Genomic DNA, 22,633 nt, shown 5'->3' on the forward strand with positions numbered 1-22,633 from the left:
GGACTGTTGGATCGTTACTAAGGGTCGTGTCGTCATATGAGGTCATGCGGAGGCATGTTTTACGTCATGGATCCTTGTCGGATGATCCGATCGGAAGGTCAGGAGATTTCTCGACTCGGGGTGAAACGCCCGCCTAAAACTGATCCATCTGGACACCTTCGATCATAGTTCTGTGTCTGCAAACGTGACAAGTCCTAACCGATATACAGTCAAGCTTTTGACCCGATCCAATCCATTCGAGGCAGTTTCACCAATTTGAAGCGCCACCCGTGTAATGTACGACAAAGGACGTGTACAGGAGGGAAGAAAACCAAACGCTGACAACGAATTGACATCCAGCTGGTAGGTGCGCCTTTTGAATTTCTCTCCATTCCTACAACTAGGTAGAAGAAGAAAGGAGCGGCCGTCTTTACCAATCCTTGAGCTTAGAATGGCAAGGGAAGAGGCTTGTATCGAAAACATCGCATTAGGGAGCAAAATCAATACAACCAATACAAAGGGTACTCACTTGGACTAGCGACACAACACTCGTATTGCTCTTAAATTAACCGTGTACTCGGCGTTTAGGCTACGATCAGGAGCTCTTCCCTACATGCAGCAGAGGAAGCTTAAAGGACAGCAGTTCAGATCACAGGATGGGGTTATTTCTTTGAGACATAAAAACTGGAATTGAAAAACATAAGTCGAAATCCAGCTCTCTTTGATAAAATTAAACTTTAAATGAGCTAAGAAACTAAAGAAAGAACAAATATATGCTTAAGGCCTGACTTCAGAAGTTCAGAACAGGAACTAAAACGCAACGTAGCATCTGCAGCATTGCAAGCACTATGGACTTCCTCAGTTGAATGCTACCCCACTAGCACCAGCAGTGGCTGTTTGACATCAATTTCCTCAAAAAGGCTCATCAATATAGACAATACTCTTGCCATCTGATAGTCGACCCAAAAAGAATTCTAGTTAATAAATTTCAATCAAGACGATTCCATTTGCTCTGCAAATTTGAGCGGAAATACAAGTACACAAGAACTCTGCGCTCTCTATTACAATGCGAAAGATGTTCCTCCAGGAACAGCATCATGTGGAAGCTTTATGAGTATCGCGTCCACTGCCACGTGAAACTTCATCGTATTGACTGGACCCTTGACAAAGAATTTCTTCGATCTTGGCCATCATTGGAATCAAATGGAGGGTCATCCAAAAGTGGGACGAAACACAGGATGGCCTTATGGTTCAACTTCAGGGGAAGCAAATAGCATCTATGAGGATCTCAAGGACTCAGCTGAGCGTAGTGGAATACCTTCTAGGTCAAAATTATCATCTTCCGTGAGCTTAGAATGCCGTGAGGATAAAGATGGTGAGCCTGCAAAATAAGCAGAACAAGATTAGTTTCTGTTACTTTCTGTTTTGAGAAACAATCCAAAGCTTCTTAAAATCGATGAGGGCGCACCATCCACCATGTCCTTCGTTCTGTGGAGAAGGAAAGTACCACCAAGGATTGTCACAAAACCACACATCTCCGTCACTATCTGAGTTGGATTTTGCCGGTCCCAGTCCTGTCGTAGATATTTTTAATAGAATTAATTAGTACAGTGACTGACATTTAAGTAAAGCAAAAGTCTGATATCAAGGTAATTCACCCTATGATGAACTACCTGGGAATCAAGCAAACCGTCCAAAGTCTAGCAAGTAATAATCAATGCTTCAGATGACATTCAACTAGCAAGGAGATTCTTTTCTCAGTCAAAGTCGTCTCTTCATAGCATGACAACAGAATTTGAGAAACTTCTTATTACTTCCAAGATTAGTATCTACTGTCTGATGATCTTACAAGAATCTATATCCACCACGAAAACATCTTCTGTGATGCATAGATAATTATATGGGTCATACAGACCATTTAATACTAGACTCTGTCCAACATGATTCCAAAGATATCTCACTCGATCCTTTTCATATATAGCCAGCAGTGAAGCCAAGTTGATGACTAAAAGGATACATCAACACAGTTACACAAGCATCAAATGCCGTGATGCAAAAAACCCATAAGCAGAGAAGATAGCCCAAACGTTTTACCTTAAACATAATTACGCTAGCCAAAATAGTTAGTGATGTAAACATCACATAGTATATTGGTGATACAACAGCAGTATTGAATGTATCGAGAGCCTGCAATGATAAAGGAACTTGGTTAGTCTTTCACAATAAACAAGTCAAACCAAGCTTGAACAATTGCATGAGCTCTAAATCTGCATTACCTTGTTCAGATAGTTCATTTGAGTGATCACACAGGTACCCACAACCATGATAAAGACCCATGTTTGAGGAAATATTAGCTGATTCATCCCTGAGAAAGTTAACTTCAAAGCTATTCCAAGTGCTTTAACGCTCATGACCTACAATAGCAAAATACTATTGAATAAATAATAGCAAAGTAAATAAAACAAGCAATTTGAACTTGGAACATTGAAGGAAAATGGCTGGCTACATACTGATAGCGACCCCACAAGTGAACACACACCAATATAGACCATCACATGCGTTTGTCCATACTGTGGCACAAAATGGACAACGAGGGTGAAGACTGCTGCTATTACTGAAGCCGCATACAGTAGAAAGGCTGCAATAGATCAATTTTCAAGCACAAAAGCAATTCATTGATAGGCAAATAAATTTATAATTAGATAGTTGTACAAACTGACAAAGTAAAAGTGAAAACACAATCTGTTTGCATACCTGGCTCTGTAGCAAGATCCCACACTTCCTTGACAGACTCAATTTCCCGCTCTGGAGGAGCATGAAGTACAATCGTTGTTGATCCAACAACACATAGTATACAACCAAGAACCCCAAAGATATGTAGCTTTTCTCTTAATATAATATGTGCAAGTGCAGCACTGCAAAAGATACCTGAATTAGCATTCAAGAGAGTTTCAAAAGTTTGACTCTCGATAAAATCTACTTGCCTAATTATAATACTCAGTGCACCAAGAGGAGTAACCAGGATTGCCGGCGCAAACGCATAAGCTGCAAAATTCGCAATTTCTCCCACGACCACTGCATTGAAATCATCAGCAGTTTAAACTGGCTGCACCTATCAACTGAATAGAGTAATATAGGGCCCCGATAGATAACATAACAAGTTCAAAGAAGTTTCCAACGCAAGAAAATCAACGAAGAAAATTCCAAATAGCATGAAGACATGGAAATGTTTAGAATTTACTCCAATAATCAAGAGATTCAAGAGAAAAAAATTAGATAAGTAGACCATAACAAATGTTATAACAATTTTTAGCAATATATTAACAGATAGACTAGGAGATCTAAACAATGAATGAACACCCCAAATTCTTCTGTGCCAAATAATTTCGATCTACTAGGAAACTACTGTTCCAACTAGGGCAACTAGCCATCAGTTTAACCAGGACATGGGTACTTATGCTTAGAAACTATTGTCCCTCTACTGTCCCCATCCTGAAGTTACACTACCTGATAGTTGGATAATAACAACTAACAAGCACTTGATTATTGGAGAGGGTCATCTACATTCATCTCCAATGAAATGAAAATTGGGTTGATCCATAGCAATTCAGAGTGTTCCTAAAGAAGTAGAAAGTAGAAATAAATTAAACAAAGCTAAATACATTTCATGGGCAATTGCATATGGGAGCCCGCAAAACTATGCGGACGGACAGCATTTTTAATAAGCTGAACCCAGTGAGGTTTATTCTTAGATTCTCCACTTACAATGGGTACCTCTGATTGCTATGGATATAAAAGCCGACTAGGCTTTTTTAGGGGCCTAGACATCTCAGTCACATCTTCTTCATTACAATAAGACCTTAGCAAAGCATATTTTTCATCCTGATAAACTAGAAATCCTACTTATTTTTTTCCCTAGAACTCAACTCCATTTTACTGGGACCCATGGCTTCAAACTGCTACGCTGGAAAGTTACCTAAAAAAGCCCAACCAAATTAATTAAGCGAAGTTCTATGCAAGCCATACCACAAGAAAGCAGCAAAATTGGTTCAACTTATGAGAAATGGCACAGATTACTGCACTTCAATAGAGATTAAGGGGAAGTTTCGATTTCTTTGGCTCCAAGATACATTTTCAGTGTGGTTACCAGTAGAAGTTTTCAAAATACTATTTTTTCCTTGAACATCAACTTCTTTAAAAAGTATTTGCTTCAATGTTTTCAATATGCAAACTCATGCCTTTCATTGTCCTCATCCTAACTATAACTCAAAATGAATGAGACATGACAACTATTTCATTTTTCTTCAAATTTAACTTTATAAATAACGATCCACTCAATGAAGCCTTGTTTTATCATCAATTATTTTCTCATCCAAAGTTGCTTTAGAGAATTGTGTTTGAAGCTAGAGGCTTAAGCCAAAGTGGGGAAAAGGAGGGGCAGATTGCCACTTAAAGAGGCACTCAATTTCGACTTTCACAGAACTTTGCACTTTATAGGATTGTTACCAAAATCATTCCAAAATGAGGCCTTGAGAATCCTATTGAAAGAAGAGGATCTTAACTGCAAACCATGGAGATATTATCCGTACACAACAAGTTTTCAACCACCAAGATCATCTCGCAAAGCTAAAACAAATCTTAACTCTCATGTACCGTACTTTCAAGATACAATTTCCAACCGCTTCCCCTTACACAAAGTACAAGTTCCTTTATGAAGCAAGATGGAAGTGCCTGCCAACCGATGCTTCAAGAAACCTTCTGAAGCCCACATTATCCAACCAAATTCCACGCAAAAACCAGAATTCGTAAGAATTTGGAAAAAGAAAAATCAAGAAAGGGAGGAGCATCATACAAAAAGATTTTCATCAAGTATTGGCTTTTGTTCAACTTCACCACAACAATCCTAATACATGTAAATCAATAAAAACATCTCAGCACAAGGACCACAATTTGATAAGGCAAAATCAATTCTTGTAAATTACGTTTTCCACCAGGAGACATAAAGAAAAGCTCACTTGTAATCATGCCGACCCACCAAAGAGGCTCATACAGATAAGAATAACCTCCAACACCTGCAACAGACAACCATCTTTTTAAATCCTATTTAACGAATATGTCATGGATTCACGTACTGCACATCCTTTTAAAAGATGGAAAAGATGATTCAGAAACTACATCAGCACGCATATTCATAAACATTTGAACAAATAAGTAGGAGAATATTTGGAAAAAAATATTATTCTGCAGTTGAGATAAAAAGAGGAATACTGTTCCTCTTCAGACTGTAATAAATATAAAATCTGTCGTTGATGAAACTATTTTGTGCTGCAACCATGCTAACTATAGGAAGCGTCATAGGCCACTTTGATTTCGTGCAAACAAGATTACATAGCTAAACTTCTTTGTGAGACTAATCAGAGATTATATAGTTTTGATCTAGCAATGTTGACTGCTATTTAATGATTTTGAGCTCATAATGGTGAATTCACACCATTAGTTTTTGTCCTCTCCTTTACCATACTAGTGGCAGTTTTCCAACAGAGTAATGTCATAGATTCTATATTACAACTCTGGCTATGCAATCAAACCATTAACAAATATGTTGTTTCCAATACTTGAAAAACAGAGGGCCTTCAGGAAAGAACAAAAAGATATTAACCAACAGGATATCTGCAGAGAATACTAATAAATCTGCCTTGCAGGTAGAAAATAATTTGGAAACTTTTGGCAAGAGAAATAATTGAAGATTGATGTAGAATTCATAATAATCAATCTGCTTCCTACGAACTGCCACTTCTTCAAAAGCATTCACAATCACCTATAGGGTACACAAGCTCCATCAGTCATCCATAACATCTATAGTTCACACCTCCAGGCGTCAGCATATGACAGCAATCACTTCCCTAAGAAATTAGAACAGTCAAGACACTGGCAATGCACTGAAGATGGATCTCCATCATACTTAACAGAGTCATCCTTTGTATAACAAAGAAGGCACACCTTCTATTAACAGAGTCATCCTCCCTGACTAAAGTTAGAGTGACGTGAAAAAATTTCAAGTTTCAAGAAAAATATAGTCACTACAGTCCATTTGTGAAATTTAATCACAATACCCAAAAGCGGGTGTTATGAGAAGAAAGACGACTTAGGCTCAGCTCAAATGAATTCAAGAAATGGCTTCTAGAGGGATATTGTACAAGGAATGGCCAAATGAACGGGAGTTTAAACTCCAAGAAGGGAAGGATACCTCCAATTTTACAAAAATAACACTTGATCAAAAAGAAACACCGCAAGAAGAAGCAACCTTTGTACTCAACTATTGCCAATACTATGTGAAATGTCATAAAATTGCCTAAGAACTTGACAAGCTGAATCAGGAAAATGCCATGTACTGCCACAGAAGTGCCTAATGCAAAGCACAAGCAACTCTGCAGAAGGCAGCCTGTCTCCCCCATTGGATAAGAATTGGGATCAGTAACATCTGCACATTGGCAGATCTAAACAGATTGGCATTCACAAAAGGCCTCATTGTTCTTTGTCTTTCTTGAATGTACCATCATTTTTCTTTCCATCCCAGCATACTGGATACAGGAAACAATCTCTCAGGGACAGTCTTTGTTGTCCAACAGAAGCAATCACACCAAGCTCATTATTTAGTGTTGTAATATCAGAGTTGCTTCATCCATCTTATAATATTTGCGAGGTTCCAATATAACCACCTTCCAACATGTTTCTCAGTATTTCACCTCAACAGACATCCTGCAAGATAGTCACATATGAAAATGACCAGCAACATAAAAACCAACACCATAAACATACTCTCTTCCAACCACAGCCCAACCACAGCTGGAGAACCATCATGTGCATATTTCAGCACCTCCAGATCCCTGTACAAGATGCCAGAAGACTTAGAACCAAATTCCTTCAGCAGCAACCCCAACTTCCTTACTACCCTAACCCAATCCCAGCCCCCAACTGCCAAACCTCCCCCTCCCCCCCAAAAAAAAAAAAAAACATAAAAAAGGGAGAAGATAACCAAAGAGTGATAAATCAACACAAACAATGTGTCCAGGATTCAAATCACATTTCCTCTGGCACAGAAGCGTGTTTCTAGGACTTTAAGTAAAAAGCCTTTCAAGTAATGCAGCAATGAGTAGCTTCCAGCAGCTGCCACAGCACAAGAAACGAGGAGGACTAAGGGGAAAGCTAATATCAAAAGAGAGAAGCAAACTTCTGGCACCCGTGGCAGGATCAAGCCATTTGAGAAGCCCTCCTCATCCAAAGACAGAACAGCAAATAGAAAGGAGCAAGGAAGACAAAAGAGAGAACTAGATTTGTTGCTTTAAGTTCAGTGGCAACCTATGTAAGATGTATTCCATACAAGAGCCACTAAACCATGGTATCAAATGAGAGTCAGATCAACAGTCGGAGAGTCAGTTCCCCAGTTTTACGGCTATGCAGTTCACAGCAACCTTACACATCTCGGCCGAACGGAGATCCCATCAAGAACTATCAAATCATACACTCAATTCACACACAAATCAGAATCCGCGGCCAGCATGCCAGTTAATCTGATGCAAAACCACCCGAAGTAATAAAATCCCTAGTCCCAGCAGCATTAGAGTGCCAAAGACGAACAACACTCAAAAGTAAATCCACATCCGCACACCACATTTCAAACGAAGAACCACCTCAACGAATCACATCCCAATCGAATCCGAACTCAAAAAGCCCCACACACCTGCGAACCCAAGCCAAATCGACGAGATCTCACCTGCCCTAACGCCAGAAGCCCCGGCTTTCTTCAAGCCCTTCTTCTTGACGATGAAGCTGGCACCGATGAAGAGGCTGGAAGACAGGGCCATCACCAGCCCCTTGATGTTGTCCGAGGACATCCCCTTGTCCGCGTCCATGCCTGAACGCCTGCCGAACCACCCGCGCGAATCCCACCGACGCCCCGCAGCCCTAGCAGTCCCATGCCCCGAGATCCATGCAAGCGCGGCCCATCGTCACTCCCTCGCCATCGGCATCGTCGTATTCACCGCCGAGAGCGAAAGCACACTGGTGACCCCCCGCGCGCGGCACTCCCAGTAAAGGACGTTCGCGAGCGAGAATCGCGGAGGATTGAGGGAGATGGCGGCAATGGCGGCGCGAGATCTGAGGAGGGAAGAAGATACCGAGCGAAGAGAAGGAAGCAACGGAGCTCTTCTGCCCAGCTAGGCGAAAGCTTTGAGATCCCGATGGAGAGAGAGAGAGAGAGAGAGAGCTTGAGAGAGAAGGAAGGAAGATCGCAGTGATCGACTCTTTTATAGATACGTAGATCGGAGGGAAGAGGAAAGACGAGGTGAAGGAAATGGAAAGAAGGGGAAAGAGGCAGATACGAACTGCAGCAGATAACCCCGCGTCGCGATTCCGTCGTCTCCCTTTTTCTTTTTAATATTTAATTCCGATAAAACGGTGGTGAATTCAAACCTAAAAAGCCCCAAAAAAGCCCTGCCCACCGGTCGGACCGCCCGGCAGCTCAGGTCAATGCCTCCCGACCGCGAATAGTCACCGTCATCGTAATCGTCGCCATTGTCTTTTTGGTTTGCGTGTTTTCTCATCGACGGAAACGCACTCCGTAAAAAACATATAATCTATAGAACCCCACGAAGAGCCGCGATCATCGGTCGCTTCCCACTGTCCAAAACAGAGTCCTAAATCTCTTCGCTGGGTTCGTCGCCCCAAATTTCTCCCTGGACTACAACGTTAGAGAGTCAACGTGAGGACTCGGGGCGAGTGTTTTGAGTCACTGAACAGTGAACACCGTACCGAACGTAAAGGTCATTGGGTTGGCCGTTTCCGTCGAAAGATTTAGACCCTACGTGATGGGTGAGGCCAGAGGAGGTCCGGGATGCGTGATTGTCCCGTATATTAAGTGGGTTCTCAAATGCAATCCGTGTCTACTTTCAAGACGCGATGACCAGACCATGGGATGGTTGTTTCCAGCGATGTCTGAGACGTTTAAAGGATTGGTTTTAGGTCGCAGTGAAGGTCCATTGCCCTTGGCCTCATGGCAGGCCGCGGTGGCTATCGATTCTTGACGGTGGTTTCAAGCGACGGTTAGTGGCCAAGTTGAATGAGCACGCATCGCACCAAATACTCAATAATGATATCGACGTTGTTTCAAAATTGGATCATCGCATACAAAGTAATAACAACCTATGTAGCACGGAGGCTCCCAGGAAGCGCCGTGTCGTGTCCGACACTCCGACACGTGTCCGACACGCTCCGACACGTCCCGACACGCTCCGACACGCGGTCAACGAGTGTCGAAAAATCCGACACGTGGTCAACTCTTTCCGACACGCGAGTCTGCACTTCCGACACGCGATTCCGACACGCACGGGGTCAATTTTAAAAATTTCTAATACTTGAGGGGTCAAAATATAAATATACACAAAAGAAGTAATAAAAGAAGTAATAAAATTGTTATAAATATACACACACGGGGTCAATTTTTTTCATTTTTTTTTTAGAATTGTTTTATTTTTTAAAAAGTCTTTTACTCTGAAAGAAGTAATAAAAAATGCTATATATGATAAATAAATAAATTTAAAAATATCATTTCAGCATTTTTCTTTAAACAATGTTTTTTCCCTCTAAGTTTTGTGTATTATTGTAACAAATAAAAATAATGAATGATATTATTTAATATTTTTTGTGTAAATTAATTCTAGGCTATTTTTATTATTATTTATTTATGTATTTATATATAAAAATATATTTAATATATAACGTGTCGGAACGTGTCGAAATTCTCTATTTTTAAGAAATGACGTGTCGACGTGTCGTGTCGTGTCGTGTCACGTGTCCGTGTCGGTGCTACATAGATAACAACATCAACAAGTCAATAGTCAGCTAACTCAACCAACATGCATCGTCATTCATCACACATAACATCACGACGAAACTATAGCAACAAACATCATAAAACAAATATGGAGAAAAATAAGCGTTTTCAAAAAGTTAAAATATTACATAAATTTCACAATTGTGTGGAAATTTGGGAATCACTGTTAACTATTCTAAAGCTTAAACTTTTTGCCCAAGTACTATGCGTGGAAATCTAATTGCGAAGACAAATGAAGTCTGGAAAGATTTAAACTCATAACCTCTAGCACCAGTATAATGTTAAGAATAATGTAGAAGAGAGTAATAGAGAATTTTAATACATATCGATATATCGTAATGAACATTACATTAGACTATATAAGATTTATTAGACAACTATCTAACTTAACATACATAAATCAATATATGCACAATTAAAGGAGATATTCGTATAATCATCTCAAACATAGGATAATATTCTATACTAACATTAAAGCAGAAGATAAATTTTATATTTCCATGTATCAATATCTTTCTTTTTTCTAACTTGGTATTAGAACATTCATTTCCTTGGAAACCTAAGTGCATCGTTCTGAAATTTCTGTCTATGTATCAATCTTTCTTTTCGCTAACTTGGTATCGAAGCCTTTTTTCTTGTGGAAACCTAAGTGCATCAAGACTTCAAGTGCACCCCATGCACCTTGGTACACATCCAAATAAATCCATCCCCATCATTGTCGCTTAATAATGTTCAATCCATGTGCACAAGTTTTATCTAAGGAAGCACTTAATTGAGTCCTTTCCATGATAGTCATGTTTCAATGCTAATCCCACTAACCACGTCATTAGGTTGAGCCTTTTTCATGGAAGTGGCTTTCTTTTGATGCCGGTCACACAGATCGTATCCTAGTAACTATTTTCCAAGCTAGCCATATAGGCTGCTTGATGCTACAATACCGGCAGTATAAGCCGCATTGCTTAGTTTCACAAGCCAACTATATTGATCCCCTCCGATTCTTGACCTTTTGCGTGTTGTTTCGAGAAGCCAGCACCACCACCAGACTTGCTACCCTCAAATGAGCCAGATTGGAAGACGCTACCTCACACACCGCCTCAACGCAATTCAAGAAGCTCGATGCCCCGTGTCGCTAGGGAAACAAATTTTCGTTGCGCTATTTGGCATTAATTTAAATTTCCAATTAACTACTTCGATGTCACCTTGAGTTTAAAGGGGGTGTTGAGACTCTCAAGATAGAATATTGGGTTAATACCCTGAAAAATCCAAAACTAGTACACTTGTGACAAATTTATCCAAAACTTTTTTTTTAACAATAAAAAACTCCAAACTGGTATACCTATGACAAATTTACCCCGACTGATCATTAAAAACCTTAAACTGGTATATTTATGATAAATCTACCTTAAACTAATTTATTTGACCGCAAAAAACCCCAAACTGGTAAATTTGTGACAAATATACCCTTCACTAAATTAAATTAATACCACAAAAAAATCACAAAAATTGTAAACTATGACAAACGGAGCGTAAAATCCCAAATTGGTATACTAGTCGACTTACGTATCATTTATTTTAATAATTTGATAGTAAAATTTAACGAAAAATGACAAATGATAAATTTGTCACAAGTGTATTAGTTTGGGGTAAATTTGTCAAAGGTATACCGGTTTGGGGTTTTTGGTGGTCAAAAAAATAATTTGGGATAAATTTATCACATGTATACTAGTTTGGGGTTTTTTAGGGTATTAACCCTAGAATATTATCCTATGTTAGAGACAATTATGATATTACTGTTGATTATCAATGACAATCAAGATTGTATAAATATCTCCTTTAATTGTGTATATCTTGATTATATACATTACTTTATATAGTTGTTTCATAAGTCTATATATAAGGTAATGTAATTTTCATTATGATATATTGAAATATACCAAAATTCTCTATTCCTCTCTTCCATATTATTCTTAACTAGTTGAATGAAGTTCCACCATTGGCAATTATCCATTAAGAATTGTTTTGTTTTGCAGGAAATTAATAATTTGTAAAACATTTTCCTAAATGTAATAGCTTATATGGCTCACAAAAATGAATGAATGAAAAAAAAAAATTGTTATCCAAAAACATGTTTAGACATAAATTGTTATAGCTAATGAAAAAAAATAGTCATTTATTATTTTAAGTGCCATAAGCAATCACTTTTATAAAATTGTTTTTCAAATTATTAATTTTTGATGAAATAAACGAAAGCTAAATGAACTTCAAACCCCATGTCGCATATGGACAGTACCTTAAGACTGTGATCAAGACCTAAGATTTGAGCTAGTCAAGAAATCGGACCAAACCATCTGCTTGGGATGCTCTCATTTCTACTTTATAGGTTATTAAGGAAATATCTTTAATTAATCGATATTCACATAAATCAAGGCAATCACAATCATCAATCTTGCGAGTTTCACGGATCAAATGGTGATTATCACACCTCGTCCACGTTGACTCGAAGCAAGAAGTTTCAACTTACGCTTATTAGAGGATTATGAGCAAACAACATGAGCTGTCCTTCAATTTTACTTCTTCTTTTTCTAATTTTTAATGCGATTCTTTAATTTTTTTTGTTCAATCTAATTCCTTTATTTTCAAGAATATGCTCAATTGACATTCCTTCTGCTAAGTGTACAGCGTGATCACACTTATTTTTATGTTGTGAACGGCTGTGTCACATTTACTGAGTCAAAATAATGATATAAACTAAGATCTTGTTTTCTTCGAATCAAGTCACTTTGTTTTTCCTTTCCTTTTTTGGGCCATAATAATGAAAGAGATGAGCTGGAAGTCACATGGATGCTATCACGACACACCGATGTTAACAGTTTTGAATGTTTAAGAACCGAATTGAAAGAAAAGTTTAGAAATTATATTAAACATCGAAAGAACGATAAGAAACCGTTTATGTCGTTACCCGCGATGAAGGCCGGCAGTATTTCCTGGTAAACAAAGGGCAAGAGAGAGGTGGAAAAAAAGGTCAAGAGTGGGGACCATGACAGAGGCCCACTGGTGTCGCTAGCCTCGCCAATATTGGAAGGGGGGTCGTTAGTGAAGCGTGTTCTCCGCTCCGGTGAAGAGTCAAGCAAGGCGGAGAAGAGCGGGAAACTCGGAGAGTCGCGCACCGCTATCGGTCGAAGTCTCTTTTGCAGCATCAGTCTCCTCCACCTCCCGCCCCCCGGGGCCAGGGAAACCGAAACCTACGCCATTGAAGCCCTCGCCAACACAGAGTCGCGCGCTGTTCTTGATAGGCTTCAACTTTCTTGTTCTGGATCTCTCTCTCTCTCTCTCTTTCTTTCCCTGCTCCTTCTTCCGCTTTTATGTTCCTCTTTTTCTCGCTATCTGAACGAGAGTTGCTTGGGTTGTGGCTCTCTTTATATACAGCCTCTTGGGTTTTCGAGGCTAGCTGCGAAATCTCTCGTACGCCATTTTGGCTTTTACCGTATCGAAAGAAACCAAAAGATGAGCTGGTGCACACATAGCAATGCTTTGCTCATCCCTATCTTGTTTTTCTTCTCCTTCTACCCTTTGGCCTTCTCCAAGCTGTCATCACCTCAGATAGAAGTCATGGTCGATCTCTCCCAGAAAATCCCGAGTTCTGACTTATCGTGGAACAGCACCGAAGACCCGTGTGAATGGAAAGGGGTCACGTGCGGTTCGGATAACTTCCGTGGTCAAGCGCTCTCTCTCTCTCTCTGGGCTGTCTCTCGCTTCCCCCGGCTTTTTGCCTGTGACTTGCCAGATTGGTTCTTTACAGGTTCTTGATCAGTCTGAACTCCCTGATGCGTGCATCACTGGTGGGCTCAGGAGGTTGAACTTCGGCGGGAGTGCGCTGGTGGGTCCTTTGCCTTCTTTTACTGGTTTTGTTGGGTTGGAGGTCTTGGACTTTTCTTACAATAAAATGAGTGGAAGCATTGGCTCAGAATTAGATGGGTTAGTCAAGTTGGGGAGTTTGAATCTTAGTATGAATATATTCAATGGGTCAGTTCCAGTTGACCTGTTCCGGGTTCTGAAGGAGCTCCAGCTTTCGGTGAATGGGTTCGAAGGTGAAATCCCTGAGGGAGTCAAAGATTATCGGAATTTGGCGCTGCTTGATCTCAGCGCGAACCAGCTTTCAGGCTCTGTCCCCGACAGACTTGGGGAGCTCCCAAGGCTGGAAGTACTGGTTCTCTATTCCAATCTTCTCAGCGGAAAAATCACGAATAGTCTAGCTAATATCACAACACTTTCCCGTTTCTCTGCGAACCAAAATAACTTTCAGCGGCCCAATTCCCAGCGGGGTTAATGAGGTTTCTCAGAAGTTGGGATCTTAGCTCCTTTAATCTGAGTGGGTCTATTCCGCCCGACCTTTTATCGCAGCCAAATTTGCAGTACGTAAATTTGTCTTACAATCGGTTGGATGGGTTGATACCTAAAAATCGACCGCCTCTCATGTTCAGGTTGAGACTGGGTAGCAATTTACCTAGTGATACGATCCCTTCTGATTCAATGGGAAGCCTCAAGAAATCGACTTACTTGCAACCGGAAAATAATTGCTTGACAGGAGCAGTCCCTCCTGAACTGGGCAAATGTAGGAGTTTGGTTAGGTTGAATTTGGTGCAGAATAAACTGACTAATCTCTTACCGGTGTTGAGAAAATTCCTACCAAGTTAGAGAAAACTCCTACCAAGTTTTGAAATTGATAAAAGTTATTAGTTCTTATTTTGAAGAATAATATACTTCTAAGTTTTATCACAGACTCTTGTCAAAATCTATTAATTTTAAAAACCTTCCCACTCCTACGCAATCCAAACTGAAACCAAATCCAGAATGAAGATATAATCAGACTCAAATTTATTGATCTTGCAATAATGATTCATAATGAACACAATAGAAATTTATTTTTCAATATTTGGCTCTCTGACGAAGAATCTCACTTACTTTTTATAAATATATTGATGGAATCAATCACAAATTAATAAAATCAATCTTGAAAAAAAAAAATTCTTTTTTGGAAAGTATCTATTTATGGAAACCTAAATTCTTATTATAGGTTACTAGAATTAACATTTTTTTTTATCTCAATCTTCAAATGGCTATAAGATTTCCTTAATTAATTATGTCCAATGGATTGATTGGAAGAAATTTCTCTGAAAAATGCCAACTGCTAGTAAAGCGTGGATGAATATTTAAGGAGATCATTCAGTCTATTTGAGATAAAGCATGAAAATTGAAATTCCAAAGTTTGAAACATTTCTAACCACTTGTTCTTTATCGACAGTTCTTACAAATTGTATTCAAGAGAGAAAATTACAAGAAGAGTGACTTAGTGAGAAAAAAATGAATCTTCCACTAAGTGTTTGCACTTGAAAAATTGTACTTTTCTATTGATGTTGTAGTGAATTCCAACCGAAAGGTTATCGACGTGAGAGGGTAGACGTAAACTTAATATAAGCCGAATCACTATAAATTTCATGTGCAATTTTCTTTTCCCTTAACTCTTTTCATTTCAATTCATTGCATCATTTTTAAGTATCGCAAAAATCTATTTCATCTCTTATTTGATTTTGAATATTCATCGAAGTCTAAAGACTTGTTCATCAAATTCTATTTGGTTCTTAGACTTTGTTCGAAATTTATTTTACTTTTCAGAAAAAAAAATTAAACACCTATTCACCCCGAAATGTTTCTACTCACTTTATCAACCACGAGCTGGGAAATCTCAGCAATATTCGAGTCATGAAGCTTCAATTCAACAAGATTAATGGGGACATCTTAGGCCAAATTATGCAGTTAGGGAGTTTAGCACAATTGAATACCTGCTAGAATCTGCTAAGGGCGCATTTAGTAACTATTTTGTTGTCGAGAACAATTTCGATCGAAATAATTATTTTTTTTTTTTTTTTATTTTCAGGAACAATTCTTAAGCATTTTAAGTAGTTTAATAACTGCCCAAAATTTGTATTATCGGAATAGAATTCCGTTTGATATTGTTCTAAAAATTGCTAATCCAAATCATTTTCTTTTAATTTTTAAATAATTTTATTACTTTTTTTTCTTTTTCTTTTTTTCTTTTTCTTTCTCTTCTTCTTCAAGGTTTGTCGGTCCGCCGCCTTGGGATGATCAATGATCCGCCGGGAGGGCCGGCGACCTCGCCTGGGTATCGCCAGCCTTTGGCGAGGCCGCACCTTGTCGGTGAGCCTCGCTAGTAAGGGGAGGCCCGAACGAAGCCCATTTGACCATTAATAAGGCTCGCCTTGCCGATCCGGCGAGGTCAAGGCTTGCTAGTGGTCGGGCGAGCCTTCGGTGAGCTCGCTTAACCTCGCCCTAGCTAGGCGAGCCTTCGGCAACCTCGTCGGATCTTGCCCAACGGTCACTTGCAACAAGTGGTGATGGATAGCAACGATGGACGGTAATGGTGACAATGGCAGTGATTGAATAAGAAGAACAAGAAGAAAGAAGAGAAAAATAAAAGAAAAAGAAAAATTAAAATAAAGTTGGTTTGATTCTCGAATTGTTCTCAAGAACAAATAATTAATTTTTTTTTTTTTTACTTTTTGCTATTCCAAATCTACTTTCGAGAATAAAAAAATAGAAATATATTTTCATAAACAAAAATTTTATCAAATAGATTTTTATTTAAAATCTACTTTCGAGAATAAAAGAATAGAAATTTTCACTATTTGGCTGGTTGCCAAATGTGTCCTAAGTGGTGCCATTCCATCTTCCTTCCAAACTTGAGCACCTTACTACCTTACTAGGTTTATTAGAACTCTAGCTGGGGAAAAATCAACTTAGTGGAGATATCCCAACCATGCCACAGGGTTTGCAGATTGTTTTGAACCTCGGTAGTAATCTTTTCGATGGGAATATCCCGATTACATTTTCTCAACTATTTGACCTAGAGATTTTGGATCTCTCAAACCACTGGTTTTCAAGTTGGGTTCCATCGCCTTTTCTTCATATGCTGGCCCTGACATAGTTGCTACTTTCCAATAATCTTCTGACGGGTGTTCTTCCGAAGATTAGGGACATGGTCAAAGTGGAAGCCGGTGGAAACAAGAACTTCATTAATGGGACAACAATGAGTCCTGCTGTCGTATTGAAAAGAAACTTAGGTTGCGTATGGCAACGTTTCTATTCTAGAGATAGAAATAGTCCTCTTCTATTACTATTCCTTAGAACAATTTCCGAGTAAAATAACGCTTATGGTAATTATACAAATTTTATTCTTGAATAGAAAAAAAATGAATGCATTTGGTACAATTCACAATTTTTTTTTTGTAACATAGAATTTTTTTTTAAAGAATTTTTTTTTTTTTAGAACTTTTTCTTTTCTTCTTCTTGCTTGCCAAGGGTGTGACAAAGTCGGCCGGTAAGCAACGACCGCAGCGTAGTGGGCAGCCAACAACGCGACAACAATCGGCGGGTGGTAGCAGTTGGGTGCAACAAGCGAAAGCAAGAACAAGAAAAGAAAAAAAAATGCTTTATTTCTAGAAATTATTCTTGAGAACAAGAAGTTACTTTTTTTTTTATATATATTTTTCTTTTGTTGCAAATCTATTCCTCGGCTACTTTTTTCATCCAGGAAATAGAAAAATTAGTTGACATTACAAAATGAATTTCTATTCTTTTTTTGTTCCAAAAAACAAAAGAACAAAAGAGCAGAGGCATAGAAACGTTGCTGTGTGCGCCCTTAGTTTTTGTGTCAATTCTTATTGCATTGGCCTCTTTTGTTTTTGCCATGTTTGTCATTGCAATGGTTGTTATATCAGTATCAAAACGCTTCAATTGCCTCAATGACAACCATTGCAATGCAAATGAAATAAATGGGTGAGATAAGGTGATAAGAGGGAATGCGAAAGCCCGGTGCTTTTACTTGTTTAAATAACAATTAATGTAAAGCAGTGGTCCAAGGATAATGTATATCTTTATGATGAGTAAATTCATTTTGCAAGTTCGAGTAATTCCTACAAAGGATTGGAGTAAATGTGTGTGAAACTTGAATTTTCAATGTACATGCCATGCAGAATTTTTAGGTCTCTAACTCGTTTGTGCTTGTACGACAAATAGAAAAATGAAGGGCTTAAGAGATGTCCCGCTGCCGACCAAAAAAAGGAAAAGAGAGAGAGATGTCCGACTAAAAAGAAATGTCATGAAGCTCTTTTGTGGGGAGAGACCCGTGCACGGTCTCTCTAGGTAGACTGCAACCTGGGACTTCGACCTCTCTAAAATCCAGAGCAGTGGCTCGAATTGGTTGATCGTTGAAGTTTCGTTTATTTCGTAAATAATAAGTGATTTAAAAATATTTTTAAAAATAATTATTTTTTTCGCTTGAAATAATTAGATATTAAAAGATGATTTCATTGTCGACAAAAATTTATGTTTATGAAAATATTTTCCGTTTATTCATTTTATGAACAATTATTTTTGAGAACATATTTCTTAAATCATTCATTTTTCTAAAAAAAACAGAGACAAAATAGTTGTAAATGCAAAGATGTCAATGAGGCAGGTTTGAATGGCCCGTGAGCATTGGCCTCTTTGAATCTTAGGCTTTGGTTTCTTGCCTATTTACAATGGTTACCGTCCTTCAGCAACTCAAACCTTGCTTATCCACCTCGAGAAAAATAATTACTAAAACCTCTAATTTTTTTTTTGGTCAGTACTAAAACCTCTATTTTAGCAGGCGTGGAAAAGGGCTATTTCAATTGAGGACAACTTTCTTCATAACACGTATAATTTCATGAAAACTCATGCCTTGCTATGGAGAGAAAAATAGCAAATACTAACACAGATGATATCCTCAAATCAAAAAGGCATATGAAGAGGCTTTTATCAATCGTCATCGATGTTGCGCGATGACAAAAGATGGTTCCTATAGCACATTAAGATATAAAATATTTTTATTGGTCATCCAAGTCTTGCAAAAAGTACCCGTTGCTGCTAATCACAAGTGGTTACAAATTTATCACTTCAAAACGATTCAAATCTTTCGAGACAATTTCACTCTTTTTCCATACATGACTTTCTTACAAGTCTGGTAAAAGTCAATGATTAATCCCATTTATCTTATATATAAGTTCTACTCCACACATCCTTTCCAATTGCCAAATGCAGAAGAATCACACAAAGAATTTGGGCTCCATTTATTTCACAAAAATTTAATACTTATGAAAAAATCAAAGAAATCATTTTTTACGATAATAAAAATAATTTCTTGGGCTCGTGCCATTTTCAATTGGCTCTTGACACTCCCGTTGCATTCATTTAACCATATTATCCCTTAGGGATGCCACTCTTGATTTGATATTATTTCTTTCATTTTTTTCGTTTTCTTTGTTTTCAATTTTGCTAGAGACGAAATTACCTGAGCTCCTCTTAAACAATATATGTTAAGATTAAACGTGCGACACACTCTTGGTTCAAGATTATTTCTTGCATTCTTTTCTTCTGTTTTTATCTTTTTCTTTTTATTCTCCGCTCAGAACAAAATTGGTATTCCCATCTTCCAAAAAAGAAAAAAAATTATTTGGCAGGTAGCTAATGAATCTTCCTGTTAATGAATTGATATTTCTCTTTGTTTTGTGCTAAAAAACTATTATTCAAAATATAACGTAAGCATAAATAGGATTGAAAAGAACCATCTGCCAGTTTTTATAAATTTATTTTATTATAACATTAATATGTGTCATTACATTGTCGTTCATGTACTTTAATTACTCAACTTTCATTTTATTCGGTGAACGTAGTCGTCTAACAACCATTTTTTTATGCCATCATTGCATGATGTTTTAAAAAATGCTTTCAAAAAAGTTAAAAATATGATAAAGCTAAGCACATAAAAAATTATAAACATCCATCATTATCATACAAATGCAAAAGAAAATGCTCTCTTTACGTTATTACATAGAATGCTATATTTACCCTGATTGCATGTACAACTAGTTATTGATAAGAAATTATGGCAGCGGTAATCGCATTACTTCTTCTTTTTTCTTTCTTTTTTTCTTTTCTAAAAAAGAATTAGTGAGAATTCTACTAATAAAAAATTACAAGTAAAAAATAAACGATCAAAGTGATAATTTCTTATGTTTGTTCACATAAGACTCAAGGCATTTTAAATATGTTTTGCAAGTATTGGAGGAAGCAAATAAAAAAATTCAGATTGCGGACCTCGATCAGGCTAAAGAGCACCCAAACGATTTCTATCATGATGCTCAAAGCATTCAAATAAAGATCCAATCCAACGAAAGAGACATGGTCGTCCAAGAGAAAATCGATTCAACACGACATAATTTTCTCATATATTTATTATTAGCTGGATAGTACTTTACTATACTAATGCACATGAACTCTCTTGTAGAAGAAAACAACCCCTGATTGCTTGATACACATTGACTCTCGCATGAACTTGGGTTGCATGGTATGGTGTTTCCAAAATTTTATACAATAATTATGTAGAATTATTTGGAAATTTATATCATAGTATCTATAAGTTGAATTAACGTATACAATCTACTAGGACGAGAGTATAAGGAATTTCATTGATTTTCACACAATCGATAATTCGGATGAGATAAGTCACTGTAGCTATTCTCAGTATTTGATTTATAATTAGGAAAGAATCAGGGTTTTCGATTGTTGCTGGTACATGTTATTATTTTATTTTGAATTAAATTACCTTACTATAAAATGATATAGGGTCAAATATCTTGTGGTCATGTGAATCTTCTTGGCAAAAGAACGCTTTAAGTGCCATAACTTTGGCCAAAGGGACACTTAAGTGCCATAACTTACGAAAGGTACACTTAAGTGCAACATTCGAAGAAAAACGGATCACTTGAGTGCCACTCCGGTCAAAATCCGGCCAAAACGCCAACGTGACGTTTTTCCGGCGAAGCGCGACCAAAACGACGTCGTTTTTGCACGCTGACGTGGGTAAAAAAAAAAAAAATTAATTAAATTAATTAAATTAATTTTAAAATTAAATTTAGTTAAAATATTTAAAAATAATAATTTTAAATATTTTTAATAAATTTAATTTAATTATTTTTTTGCTACATCAGCCAAAACAACGCCGTTTGGCCACGTCGCGTGAAAAACGGCGTTATTTTGAGCTCCGTTCGTCGGAAAAGTGCCACGTCAACATTTTGGCCGGATTTTCGCGATTGGCACTCAAGTGATCCCTTTTACTCCGATTTTGGCACTTAAGTGTACCTTTCGTAAGTTATGGCACTTAAATGTCTCTTTCTAAAGTTAAGGCACTCCGGTCCAGCGCGTCGAATTAATCTTCTCAATGAACCAAACATTGAAGCTATATATTAGGTGAAATATGTATACAAATTAATTAAAAATCAGTTTTTGGCTTAATTTGGACTCGTGTGATCTTCGATTGATTTTGTAATATTTTAGGTATGACCACATCTTTATCTAGGAGATTTGGATCAATGGGGCAAATTTTTCTTCTCTTCTAATTCATTATTCTTATTTTGTTCTTTTCTTTACTTCATTTGTTTTATGCGTAATCGATAGCACTCATTTCGATTTTAGGTCACTAGAGAGTTCTAAAGTTGCTTGATTTTGGCAAAAGGACTCAGGAGCCAATACATTGCACAATGATTTTATTATTAGTTGCAAAACCAATGTTTCAAAGTGTTTTTCATCTTTTAAATTTAATAGATTTATATAATCAATTATTTCTTTTTTTTTACTTGTAATTAATGATGTGTGGGTTGTGTTGGAATTTTGGAGGGTTTTATAAGGATGGCCTTAATTCGTATGTGCACAAACATAAAAATTTATCACTTTGATCGCTTATTTTTTTCTTGTAATTTTTTATTAGTAGGATTCCCACTAATTATTTTTTTGAAAAATAATTTATTTTTTTTTAAAGTAAAGGAGTGAAAACATGCGGTCCTTAGCTGACCGTTCCTCCGTCACTCGACTGAGGAACGGTCAGCTGAGACGCTCCCAAAAACAAGTAAAGGAGGGGGCCCACGAGAAGGACCCCATCGGGCAGTGAAATTCACGTAAGCGGGTCGTCGGAGGCGAAGTGTGTTTTACGTTCCGGAGTCAAACCAAGGCGAAGAACAAGAACAAGAACACAGGAGAGAGAGAGAGAGTCGCGCACTGTTCTGAGTCAAACTCTCCCTTTTTCTGCAGCATCGGTCAACTCCACCTTCCTCCCAAAGCCCCAAAACATACGTCACGCGATTAAATCACTTTCTCCCTCTCTGTCTCTGTCTCTGTCTCTCTTTTCTCTTGCTCCTTTTTTTTCTTGATAGGCTTGTATTTTCTCGTTCTCGACCCCTCCCTCACTCTTTCCCCGCTCCTTCTTCCGCTTTTTATCTTCTCTTTTCCCCGCTACCTGAGCCAGATATTGCTTGTGCTTTGGCTCTCTTTATATACTCCCTCTTGGGTATCCGAGGCTAGCTGCGAATCTCTCACTTCACTACACCACCATTTTTTAGCCTTTTGCCATATCGAAAGGAACCGAAAGATACCTAACCATAGGTAGCGCAATTGGCATGAGTTTTCTCCCTCGTCGCGCGGAGGTTGAGGGTTCAAACCTTTTTGTTGCTAAAGTGTCTGAAGTGGAAAGTCTTGGGCTAGCCTTTTCTCGAGGTTTATATTTAAATAGAGGCTTGAAGCTAGACCAACGGTGCCACCGGGTACTAAAGGGTCAAGTGATCCCTAAAGGCGATCTCCGACCGTTCTTCAGTAAAAAAAAAAAAAAAA

The 22,633-nt window shown here is 38.0% G+C and overlaps 2 protein-coding genes across 3 annotated transcripts; one reads left to right on the plus strand and one right to left on the minus strand.

Moving 5' to 3' along the window:
* Positions 1-699: 699 nt before the first annotated feature.
* Positions 700-8,342, minus strand: LOC104450778 (probable magnesium transporter NIPA3). Of its 2 annotated transcripts, XM_018876418.2 has the most exons (10): positions 7,754-7,889; positions 6,799-6,866; positions 4,995-5,051; positions 2,964-3,054; positions 2,734-2,894; positions 2,490-2,617; positions 2,256-2,393; positions 2,074-2,166; positions 1,448-1,553; positions 700-1,360 (listed from the first exon to the last, which is right to left on the minus strand). In XM_018876418.2, the coding sequence occupies exons 3-10, from the start codon at positions 5,002-5,004 to the stop codon at positions 1,257-1,259; spliced, it is 831 nt and encodes a 276-aa protein (XP_018731963.2). In that variant the 5' UTR covers positions 5,005-5,051; positions 6,799-6,866; positions 7,754-7,889; the 3' UTR covers positions 700-1,256. The 2 variants fall into 2 exon arrangements, with proteins under 2 accessions (XP_018731963.2, XP_010063768.2); XM_010065466.3 differs by lacking the exon at positions 6,799-6,866 and having other exon boundaries at positions 7,754-8,342.
* LOC120294534 (probable LRR receptor-like serine/threonine-protein kinase At4g36180) lies at positions 7,891-14,198 on the plus strand. The gene is made up of 2 exons (XM_039314685.1): positions 7,891-8,043; positions 13,671-14,198. The coding sequence occupies exons 1-2, from the start codon at positions 7,891-7,893 to the stop codon at positions 14,196-14,198; spliced, it is 681 nt and encodes a 226-aa protein (XP_039170619.1).
* Positions 14,199-22,633: the final 8,435 nt, after the last annotated feature.

Source organism: Eucalyptus grandis, chromosome 6 (assembly GCF_016545825.1).
Source record: "Eucalyptus grandis isolate ANBG69807.140 chromosome 6, ASM1654582v1, whole genome shotgun sequence".
In the NCBI taxonomy this organism is placed as follows: Eukaryota; Viridiplantae; Streptophyta; class Magnoliopsida; order Myrtales; family Myrtaceae; genus Eucalyptus; species Eucalyptus grandis.